General features: G+C 36.4%; 1 protein-coding gene and 1 non-coding gene across 2 annotated transcripts; both read left to right on the top strand.

Moving 5' to 3' along the window:
- The first annotated feature begins 234 nt into the window (after positions 1-234).
- Positions 235-12,256, top strand: LOC115831155 (ankyrin repeat domain-containing protein 30A-like). The gene is made up of 6 exons (XM_030797764.1): positions 235-438; positions 636-809; positions 2,738-2,844; positions 4,428-4,565; positions 7,112-7,176; positions 12,168-12,256. The coding sequence occupies exons 1-6, from the start codon at positions 235-237 to the stop codon at positions 12,254-12,256; spliced, it is 777 nt and encodes a 258-aa protein (XP_030653624.1).
- Positions 5,744-5,850, top strand: LOC115831423. Its single transcript, XR_004026921.1, has one exon. It is a non-coding gene; the product is annotated as a U6 spliceosomal RNA (small nuclear RNA).
- Positions 12,257-12,324: the final 68 nt, after the last annotated feature.

Genomic DNA, 12,324 nt, shown 5'->3' with positions numbered 1-12,324 from the left:
TGCTGTATTCATCTTCATTTTGTTGATGAGAAAATTGAGGTGCAGAAAGTTTAAGTGACAGCTAGAAAGACCTTAAAGTAATATTCAAGCCCAAGTTGAACTGAATCCAAAGGCCAAGCTCTTTCTATTCAAATAGGCCACTCTTTCATTAACGTAGTGAGTAATGAGGGCGAATGAATGTTGTACTTTCTTCAGGAGAATATTAAGTATTTGTTTTGAAGGCAGAGAAAGAGCATGGTATTTAATGCTTACAGTTACATAAATCCTTGTATGTTTTGGGACAGTGGACTAAACTTTGCCAAAACGTCCTCTCACTCTCGTAGGACTGCTCTACACTGGGCCTGTGTCAACGGCCATGAGGAAGTAGTAACATTTCTGGTAGACAGAAAGTGCCAGCTTGACGTCCTTGATGGTGAAAACAGGACACCTCTGATGAAGGTAAATAGTAGCCAGATTTTTCAGCAGGAGATGGATTTGGTTTAAATACATAGAATAAAAATGAATTTATCTCATTGAAATACAGCTAGTTTTGAAAGCTGTGGAATATTTATTTTGGTTTCCTATAATTTATAATAATTTACAATTTATATTATAAATTATACAATTTACAATAATTCTTGCTTTAATACTGACAGGCTCTACAATGCCATCGGAAGGCTTGTGCAAATATTCTGATAGATTCTGGTGCCGATGTAAATCTTGTAGATATGTATGGCAACACGGCTCTCCATTATGCTGTTTATAGTGAGAATTTGTCAGTGGTGGCAAAACTGCTGTCCCATGGTGCAGTCATCGAAGTGCAGAACAAGGTAGACATTAACCAATGTTATTTTCAAAATATTTGAAATCCATTTGTTTTAACATTAACATATGTAAGGTTTTTTATATTTGGAAGCTCAAACATTCCTTGAATGAAAATAGTTTGAAAGAACTTAATTGTCTAAGATTTTACTTTAAATATTAATGTTTTTACAAGAACTATTAGAGAGTATGGCTTTTCTCTGCATTTATGATAAATATTTGAATGTGTTAAAGGTAAAACTTCTTCAAATACTCTTTCCCACCCAAGTTTTTTTTTCTTTCCAATTAGTGTAAAACTAGAGGAAAGCAAAATTTGCCTGCATAAATTGAGTCAACATGTAAAATTTAGGAGACATGCAGAAATCTGGATTTCCTCTTAAAGGATTGAATCTGGTGTCTCTTGAGCCCATATGACTGTTTGGTATGCTAAGAAGACATTCTAGCTTTACACAAAGCATATGTTTCCAGTTTGCTACTGTGCCCACCTAGTTACATCACTTACTCAACTTACCTCTCTTGCCTCTGTAAATATTTCAGTTACCAATTCCTCTCTCATAGTATATTTTGGTAAAGATTTCAAGGTATTCAAGACAGTTGATAGGTGTTTATAATATATAGTTTATATTTTACATTAATTCATTAATAATGGGGTTGACTTCTAGAATTTAGAAGACTTTTTAAACAATGATTTTTCTTTATATAAACCATAAATAATCATCTTCTATTAGAATGCCTTTAAGCCTTTTTAGATTAATCATGGTTATATTTGAAAGGTTATGCATATTGCAGATAATATTATATCCTTTTCCTCAGAATTGTCCCTTAAAATTTGAAAGGTTATGCATATTGCAGATAATATTATATCCTTTTCCTCAGAATTGTCCCTTAAAATTCAAGTGTTTTAGTGGCTTCTATTATGCTAATGCATATAGATGAGTTAGAACTTTCATTAATAAGCCATTTTATTAATATTTTTGGTATTTTGCCAAAAATTAAGTAGCGATTACAATAGGAACCAGAATAAAAATGGATTATTGCATTTTAAGAAGTAGATATGCATTAGAATCTTAGGATTTTCATTATAATTGAGAATAAACTTTTATACTGAATTTCTAACAGCTGAGATAAAATTCTATTGTCTTGTAATAGGAGAAACCCCTCGGACCATTTAATAATAGGCAATCAAAGTTCATTTGAAGCCAATCTCTTTTAATTTAGAGTTGCTTCCTTAGTGACCCATGCAGAACAGGAGTGCCTGAAATTGGCATCTGGGATCTTGGGATTAGTGATAGAAGAGAATCAAGCGAGTTTGTATCACCCAGAGGAAACCTCCATTTTTCTTGGGAAGCTTTCAGAGTTGTATCCCTGAAATTCTAATTTGTCAAATGTTAATGTCTGCCACAAAAATATATTGTCAAATAAGGAATAGGCAAAGTTCAAGTCATTTATTGAATACTGGACATTTAATTCACAGTTTTATAATATTTCTTGAACATAGATAATGGTAGAATCTATTGGGGTACAGTGCTTCTGGTAAGGTAATTATTCTTTGGAATATAGTTTAAGAACCACTAAATTAGAATACTAATTTAGTCAAAAATGAAGTATTTACTACTATGTCTTCAGGTTTAAGGATATAGAGATAAAAGATACAGCCCTTGCCCTCAAGAAGCTCTTGGTTTAGATGGGAAACCATAAAATTATTACAATATAATGATTTTTGGAGATAACCAGAGTTATGCGGTGATGCAGAGGCTGAATATTTATAGCGGAAGGTGCAGTACATGGGAAAGCACAGAAAAGGGAGAAAGAAGGGATTGCTATTGATTTACTTTCTATTTTACGTGTTTAAGTTCACAGGATATTATATAAGGTATTCAGTTCAGCTGAGAAATATGTAATTTCATGAATTATAAATTGTTTTGCTATTTTACAGGCTAGCCTCACACCACTTTTACTATCCATAACGAAAAGAAGGGAGCAAATTGTGGAATTTTTGCTGACAAAAAATGCAAATGCGAATGCAGTTAATAGGTGTAAATGGTATAGTAGTTCTTTTTTTATTAAAAAACAGTTGAGTAGTGTTCTAGAGTAATAACACTCAAGTCAGAAATATTAAATTAATAACATTCACTTAAAATTATTAGATTATGTGAAAATATCAACACAAATGATCAGAAGAAAAGCAATTATTTGGACTGGTCAACATAAAGAACAGTATATAGTAGGATTTATCTTCTCTTATTATATTGACTGATTCCTATGTGTAATCTGATGTTTTTGGTTGCATTACCTTCTAAAGTTGTTCTGTATTAGTTTTAAGAAGTATGAACTTTTTTAGTTTACTTTATAATTCAATATTGAATGATTAACACTTCTATAGTATTTTTCTAACTTCTGTTTTTTATACACTTTTTTAAAAATGCAGTATTTGCTGGGCACGGTAGCTGTTGCCTGTTATCCTACCACTTTGGGAGGCCAAGGTGGTTGGATCACTTGAGGCCAGGAGTTTGAGACCAGCCTAGCCAACATGGTGAAACCCCATTTCTACTAAAAATACAAAAATTAGCTGGGCATGGTGGCACATGCCTGTAGTCCCAGCTACTCAGGCGGCTGAGGCATGAGAATCGCTTGAACCTGGAGGCAGAGGTTGCAGTGAGCTGAGATCGTGCCACCACACTCCAGCCTGGGTAACAGAGCGAGAATCTGTCTCAAAGAAAAAAAAAAGAAAAATTAAATAGAAATAGGAGTTTAAAATCATTTTGTCTTTAGGATGACTGCTTTGTTTTCTTTGAAGAATATTAATTTTAGGTTATCCCTACATGACTATTAATTGCTATCACCAGATACTGTGAATTTATTATTTTTCCTTTTTTATTCATAGTGTATTTTTATTTTTAATTTGTATGGGTAGAGGGAAGAAAGACATCTTTAACTGGATTAACATTTTAGTCAATTAAGATAAGCCATAGGTGAGTAATAAAGAGAAAAGAGATAGGCTTTTTGATTCACACAAGACTGAGTTTAATTTCTAGCTTCCTCACTTGATAGGTATGTGAACTTGCAAACATTACTTAATACCAAGTACGATTTTCTATATGAAAAGGTGAATAATAATATGTCCTTTAAGGACGATTGTGTTGAAGTAACATTATGAATATCAACAGCATTTAATTCAGGGTCTCATGCATTCTTATCAGCATCATTAACTAAACTTAGCATGACTACTACTAATATCATTATTCCTAATATTATTTTAGGCCTTCAGATTGCTGTCACTTGTCTGACTTCTAGCTGATTTTGAAGTATAAACTATTATATCAGACTAAGGAAGAAATAGATAATTTTTCATTTAAATCTTTGTCTCTTTTAGATTAGTGAACAGAGCATAATTTCTTGCTTCTCAAAGGAGTTTATATTAGTCAATTCTAGTGTGCCATATCCCAGTGGGACATGAGTCTTTTTGCTCCTTCCTTTTAGCCTTTGTGGTAATTTACAAGGATAAACACTTGAGCACTCAAGATACTTGTGTTTGTTAGTACATGTAAATGGTTAATTCTACACTGTCAGGCACATATTAAATTGGTTCTGCTCATAATAATGAAGTTATCTCTTTGTTATTTTAGCACAGCGCTCATGCTTGCTGTATGTCATGGATCATCAGAGATAGTTGGCATGCTTCTTCAGAAAAATGTTGACGTCTTTGCTGCAGATACATGTGGAGTAACTGCAGAACGTTATGCTGTTGCTTGTGGATTTCATCAGTAAGTGTTTACATTTAGAGGCTAGGTGAGATTTTATAGTTTGTTTCAGGTAGTTTTGAATGACAGTGAGTTCACTTCATCAGCCAGAAACTAGGCAAAAAGCTAGACTAGTTAGAAGGAGTATTGGGTCCAGGATTCTTTATTTTAGGACTTCAGCAACTTTATCCCTAGGGATCCTAATGTTGTCTACTTGATTTTTCTAATTAGTTATTTGGGTCTTGAAATGTCCACTTTAGCAGAAAACCTGATAGTGTCCTCTGAGGGCTGTCTTCCATATCTAAATACTTGAATTTTTAAAAAAAATCTAAGGGGTTCCCTAAGTCCAAAGAAGACATTCTTTTTGTATAAGTCAAAAGGATTGGGGGCAGAAATCACCATTCTGTTTATTTTGTTGTTTCCATTGATTCTGTTGCTGCATCGTTGCCATTGAAACTGCTCCTGCAGTCTGGTAATGATTGACCTTTGTGACCAGGATGCCCTTACTAACACAGATCCCTCAATCTTCATGGTGATCCATATGTAGACTTCAAAGTTATTACAGTTTTTTAAAGTTCACATACGTATTCTCAGCCATTGTTTCCAAAGTACCAGCACCCTGCTCTGGCAGCTAGAACTTTTAGCTTTAGCCACACACATAGTGAGCCAATTGACCCTTCTCCTCCACTCAAAACCTGATGTAAAACCCACATCTTAGCCTGGGCTTGGCCTAGACCTTCATGGTAAGTTATCCTTTGAATGACTTTTTTCTATTTTCTCTAGCAAATATTAGTTGTGATAGTTTAAAACTGTAAGTCAGGTTGAAATAATGTTACAGGAAGAAATTAGAGATCCATTTTTATTTTGTTACCAGATCTATATCCCTGGCACTTTATATCCTGTGTAGTGCCATTTTGTAAGTAGTGGAAGGTCTCATCTTATTCTGTAAGATCCCTTGTCATCTTTCCAAATTTGTAGTGGTTCCAACTTGTGGTTATACCCTCAAGTGATTCTTTTTTCCTAAAAGTAAAAATCTCCCAGGCTACTTGCATCTCTATCTCGAGTTTTTAAAATATTTTCCAATTCTGCATTACCATGAAGCCATTCAATAGACTTCACTCTATCTCAAGTAAGTTGGTTAGATTTAACAGAGCTAAGCCTCATCCATCATTGATCAGTCTTCAGGTATAAAAGTAGGATTTGTGCTGGCTTCAGTGGTACATATACTAAAATTGAAACAATGTCGAGAAGATCAGCATCGTCCCTGCACAAGGATGACACACAAATCTGTGAAGTGTTGCATATTTCTTGCAGTCCCCAAAAGGACATTTCACTACTTTCTAACTAGCTCTAAGGAAATGATGTGTCAAAGCGAAATGCGTGACACCAAGTATTGCAATTGTGATTTCATACAAAAAATATTTATGTAAGGTGATGTATGAAATGAGATGTGGTGAGTAACAATAGGATCTTGTGTGCAGTATGCTGTTAGTAGGCATCTCAGAAATGAGAAAATACCAACTTGCATCTTCTTTGTGGAACTTACAAAAAACAGTGGAGGGTTTGTCTTCCACAGCAGCTGGAAATGATCATAGTGACTAAGCATCATTCTATCAAAGATTGGGTTGGTTCAGGTTTAAGGAGGTAGATAAAGAGTAGCAATAGTCCAAGCCAGATGCTGACATCTATTAGTTTTCTGCCCTTGGTGTGATTGATGAGCTCAGTAATAGAGGATAATCAGATTATCCAATTTGATGAATTAATATATTTATAAATAAATTTCATTACAAATTATAAAATAGCTTAGATGCCTTGAATTACATGCCACAAAGAATAGAACATCTAATAAACAAAAGTAGGAATTAATAACAGAAAACTGCAACATTTGAACATTATAACCTATGAAGAAACACTTTTTTAAAAAAATTAATTTTTTGTAGAGACAGGGTCTCCCTATGTTGCTCAGGCTTGTCATGAACTTCTGGGCTCAAGCAATCCTCCTGTCTCAGCATCCCAAAGTGCTTGCATCACAGGCATGAGCCACTGCACCAGGCCAACACATTGGGTTTTATTAGGAATTTTAAAATAGTTTCAGCAATCAGGTTCAAGAACAAATTATTTCATTGCTTCGCTATTTCTTTGAGCATTTTTAAAATGTTATCTTGTTAAATTCTTTATAATACTCTAGTGAAATAAGCCTCTTAAAATCCTCATTTTTAGAAGACATTGAGCCTAAGAGAAGCAACTTGTTCAAGAAAAACTACCTGTTGGTAACCGTGCTAGGACTTTTTCTGAGTTAGAGACATTTTCCATTAAGCCAAGCTAACTCTAGTTAATGTACTGAGTTATACTGCCCTAAATGCATGAGTATTTCATCTTTATTTCCTTCTTTAATTAGAAGCTTAATAAGTTCATAGAGCTTACAAACTTAAAGTCTATGGAATAAGTAATGTTCTGATGTTAGCTCTGATACTGTCTAAAATATTCTAAGAACTTAATAAATTTGGTAAATGTTTTTTATAAAATCAGTGTTAAAATGGTAATTTTATTTATCACATTTTTATCCATAGCATTCATCAACAAATTTTGGAATATATACAAAAATTATCTAAAAATCGTCAAAATACCAATCCAGGTAAGACTTCTGATAGTAAACTACCCTTGGTGGTGCTATCATAAGATTATGGAAGTGTTGATCACAAAAAAGGCAATTCAAAAAGCAATGTGTAAATAGCATGTGTTTACATATATGCATATATGTGGGTGTGTGTGTGTATATATATATATAGCTTTGATTTGATTTTTAGTTTATAATTCAGAATTAGTTAAGAATTTAGTTGTAGGTAGTTTATAATCTCAAAAAATATTGTCTGAAAAAATATTTGTTCAATTATGGTCTCTAAATCCTATATAATACTTTTGTATAAATAAGTAACACAAGTTTTAAGTTTGTATATTTTATGTTTCCTCAACTGTTTCTAACAACTTAGGCTTGTTATAAAATGTATAACCCTTGGTGTGATTGATGAGCTCAGTAATAGGGGATGATCAGGTTATCCAATTTAATGAATTAATGTATTTATAAAAAAATTTTATTACAAATTATAAAGTAGCTTACATGCCCTGAATTACAAGCCACAAATAATTGAACATCTAATAATGAAAAGTAGGAATTAATAACAGAAGCCAAGATGGCTGAATAGGAACAGCTCCAGTCTACAGCTCCCAACGTGAGCAACGCAGAAGACGGGTGATTTCTGCATTTCCAACTGAGGTACCAGGTTCATCTCACCGGGGAGTGTCAGAAAGTGGGTGCAGGAGAGTGGGTGCAGCGCACTGAGCATGAGCCGAAGCAGGGCGAAGCATTTCCTCACCCGGGAAGCACAAGGGGTCAGGGAATTCCCTTTCCTAGTCAAAGAAAGGGGTGACAGATGGCACCTGGAAAATCGGGTCACTCCCACCCTAATACTGTGCTTTTTCAATGGTCTTAGCAAACGGCACACCAGGAGATTATATCCTGTGCCTGGTTCAGAGGGTCTTACCCCCACAGAGCCTCGCTCGTTGCTAGCACAGCAGTCTGAGATCAAACTGTAAGGCGGCAGCGAGGCTGGGGGAGGGATGCCCACCATTGCCAAGGCTTGAGTAGGTAAACAAAGAGGCTGGGAAGCTTGAACTGGGTGGAGCCCACTGCAGCTCAAGGAGGCCTGCCTGCCTCTGTAGACTCCACCTCTGGGGGCAGGGCATTGCCAAACAAAAGGCAGCAGAATCTGCAGACTTAAACGTCCCCTGTCTGACAGCTTTGAAGAGAGTAGTAGTTCTCCCAGCACACAGCTGGAGATCTGAGAATGGACAGACTGCCACCTCAAGTGGGTCCCAGACTCCCAAGTAGCCTAACTGGGAAACACCCCCCAGTAGGGGCAGACTGACACCTCACACGGCCGGGTAGTCCTCTGAGACCAAACTTCCAGAGGAACAATCAGGCAGCAACATTTGCTGTTCACCAATATCTGCTGTTCTGCAGCCTCTGCTGCTGATACCCAGGCAAACAGGGTCTGGAGTGGACCTCCGGCAAACTCCAACAGACCTGCAGCTGAGGGTCCTGACTGTTAGAAGGAAAACTAACAAACAGGAAGGACAATCCACACCAAAAACCCCATCTGTACATCACCATCATCAAAGACCAAAGGTAGATAAAACCACAAAATGGGGAAAAAACAGAGCAAGGAAACTGGAAACTCTAAAAATCAGAGGGCCTCTCCTCCTCCAAAGGAACACAGCTCTCACCAGCAACAGAACAAAGCTGGACAGAGAATGACTTTGACAAGTTGAGAGAAGAAGGCTTCAGATGATCAAACTACTCTGAGCTAAAGGAGGAAGTTTGAACCCATGGCAAATAAGTTAAAAACCTTGAAAAAAATTAGACAAATGGCTAACTAGAATAACCAATGCAGAGAAGTCCTTAAAAGGACCTGATGGAGCTGAAAACCAAGGCACGAGAACTACATGATGAAGCACAAGCCTCAGTAGCCGATTCGATCACTGGAAGAAAGGGTATCAGTGATTGAAGATCAAATGAATGAAATGAAGCGAGAAGAGAAGTTTAGAGAAAAAAGAATAAAAGGAAATGAACAAAGCCTCCAAGAAATATGGGACTATGTGAAAAGACCAAAATCTACATCTATTGGTGTACCTGAAAGTGACGGGGAGAATGGAACCAAGTTGGAAAACACTCTGCAGGCTATTATCCAGGAGAACTCCCCAATCTAGCAAGGCCAGGCCAACATTCAAATTCAGGAAATACAGAGAACACCACAAAGATACTCCTCGAGAAGAGCAACTCCAAGACACATAATTGTCAGATTCACCAAAGTTGAAATGGAAGGAAAAAAATGTTAAGGTCAGCCAGAGAGAAAGGTCGGGTTACCCACAAAGGGAAGCCCATCAGACTAACAGCTGATCTCTCGGCAGAAACTCTACAAGCCAGAAAGAGTGGGGGCCAATATCCCACATTCTTAAGAAAAAGAATTTTCAACCCAGAATTTCCTATCCAGCCAAACTAAGCTTCATAAGTGAAGGAGAAATAAAATACTTTACAGACAAGCAAATGCCTGAGAGATTTTTTTTCACCAACATTTGAATATTATAACTGCAGGGGTCTGTCCTGCAGATGGTTGGGCAACATAACCAGATACTGATATTCAGTGAAGAGCAGCAAGGATTCCGAGCTGAGTACAGACACCAAGGAAGGTGCTGTAAAGAGTCCAGCAGCCACAGCCCTGGCTAGCTGGCCTTGGTGGGCATTTTATTAGTAAAGTTTTTAATGACAAAGGCCTTTGAGTCCAACACACCCGTGGGTAATTAACCTGGTTTGTCCCGACCCCAGAGAGCCATCCTGCCCATGGGTGATCAAAGGTTAGTCTTAAGACCACATAAGTAAACAGCTGTTTTAGATAAACTACTCCTACCTTCCTTTGTACCCACTTTAAGCTATTTTACGCAAGGTAAGAATTAGGCTGCTTTCAGCCATAACCGTATCTTGGAGACTTTTACAAAACCTTCTGGCCTTCCAAGAAGATTTGTGTCTTGTCCCTATAACTTCATATTAAAATGTTTTCTCACCAGCCTGAACTGAACTCCCACAATAACCTATGAAGAAACACGGTTTTTATTGATTGATTGATTGATTGTAGAGACAGGGTCTCCTTATGTTGCCCAGGTTGGTATTGAACCTCTGGTCTCTATTTAACTTTTACAATAAATGGCTTGCAATTTAGTAATGAGAATTAATTACAGTTGAGTCTTGAGCAATATGAGAGTTAGGGGTGCTGATCCCCCATGGCAGCTGAAATCTGCTTTCTATGAAATCTGTTTCTTTTTGACTCCTCCAAACTTGACTGGTAGTCTACTGTTGACGCTGGAGCCTTACTGAAAGCACAGTCAATTAACTCATAGTTTCTATTTTATATGTACTATATACTGTATTCTTACAATAAAGTGAGCTGAAGGAAAGAAACTTTTATAAGAAGGAAAAATATATTCACTGTTGAGTGGAAGTGAATTATTATACATAAAGGTCTTAATTCTTATTGCCTTCATGTTGAGTAGAGGAGAGATTTGTCTTGCTGTCTTACAGTGGCAAAGGAAAAGAAAAATCTGTCTGTTAGTGGGCTCCTACAGTGAAAACCCATATTCAAGGATCAACTGTCTGACATAGTGACTTGTGTCACTAAAAAAGTAACTATCTTTAGAATTTGAAACTTAGTAATACTTTCCTGGCACCATAAACAAGTGTCAACAAGAATTGCAAAACTTAGCCAGGGTGCTTCAGTACCAATAGGAAATTATTTTCCAAAGATACTTACTGAATGCAGAAGTCAGAAAAGCAATTCTTTGTTGAGAAGCGCAGGTTATGTTACATAGTCTTGTACCAACAAGGTCTCACGATTATCAACTTCATTTCCTCTAAGTTGAAACCAAATAAGATATATTTACTTCATTAGAACAAGATATGTTGTTCTATCTTTGGATAATTTGTGTGTGTAATTTGTTACAACAAGATACTCTGTTTCTAATAGCCAAAATATTATCATCATAAATATTCAAATAGCTTAACTCTAGGCTCAACCAATTAAAATAAAGTTACAAAAATTTTTCATAATAACAAAAATGCTACTGTGATACCTAAATGTGACATAATGCATCGTACAATATGAACTATATGAGCACATCTTTATTATAATTTATTAAAGGACCTCTATAAGTTAGGTTTTGGAAGTTGCAGGAGACAAAGATAGAATACCTATAGTTTGGGTCTTTAAGGTGCTCATAAAACAGTAGAGCTGTCCTTATTGAATTTCTGCATTTTTCCAACAGAATTTCCTAAAAAATGTTTTTTATTCATTTATCCACTTGTCCACTTAACAAATAATTGTCAGGTATCTTTAAGGTACTAAGCATCTTCCTTGTTATTATCATGGACATTTTTATTATTTACTACTTTATGAAGGTACTAAGCATTTTTCTTTGTTATTATCATCTTTTTTTTATTATTTATTACTTTATTTAGTGCTTACTCTGTGCCAGAAACTCTTTGGAAGCTTATACTTAGTACTTATTATGTCATGTCATTACTGTATTCAGCATGTGTCAGACATTTTATATCCAAGGTGAAGAATTAAAGCTTAAAAAGTTTGGTAGTGTCCAGGCACGGTGGCTCACTCCTGTAGTCCTAGCACTTTGGGAGGCCAAGGCGGATGTATTGCTTGAGCTCAGGAGTTTGAGACCAGCCTGACTAACATGGTGAAACCCGTCTCTACTAAATATGAAAAATTAGCTGGGTGATGTGGCCCACGCCTGTAATCCCAGCTACTTGGGAGGCTGAGGTAGGAGAATCGCTTGAGGTAGGAGAATCACTTGAATTGCATTGAGCTGAGATCACACCACTGCACTCCAGCATGGATGACTGAGTGAGACTCTGTCTCAAAAAAAAAAAAAAAAAAAAAAGAGAAAAGAAAAAGTTTGGTAGTATTTAAGGAAAGCATACAGAATGAGTAGAAGTTTGCCAGGTGAAGAGTCAGGAGGATTATATTTAGTAGAAGGAAATTTAACCAGATTGTTGTTTGGCAGAAGGAACATCTGCAGGAACACCTGACGAGGCTGCACCCTTGGCGGAAAGAACACCTGACACAGCTGAAGCTTGGTGGAAAACCACCTGACGAGGCTGCACCCTTGTGGAGGGAACATCTGACAAAATTCAATGTTTGGAGAAAGCGACATCTGGAAG

The sequence above is a fragment of the Nomascus leucogenys genome, chromosome 18 (genome assembly GCF_006542625.1).
Source record: "Nomascus leucogenys isolate Asia chromosome 18, Asia_NLE_v1, whole genome shotgun sequence".
Taxonomy (NCBI): Eukaryota; Metazoa; Chordata; class Mammalia; order Primates; family Hylobatidae; genus Nomascus; species Nomascus leucogenys.
The sequence above is the reverse complement of the archived record's forward strand: the minus strand, read 5'-3'. Positions and strand labels throughout refer to the sequence as shown.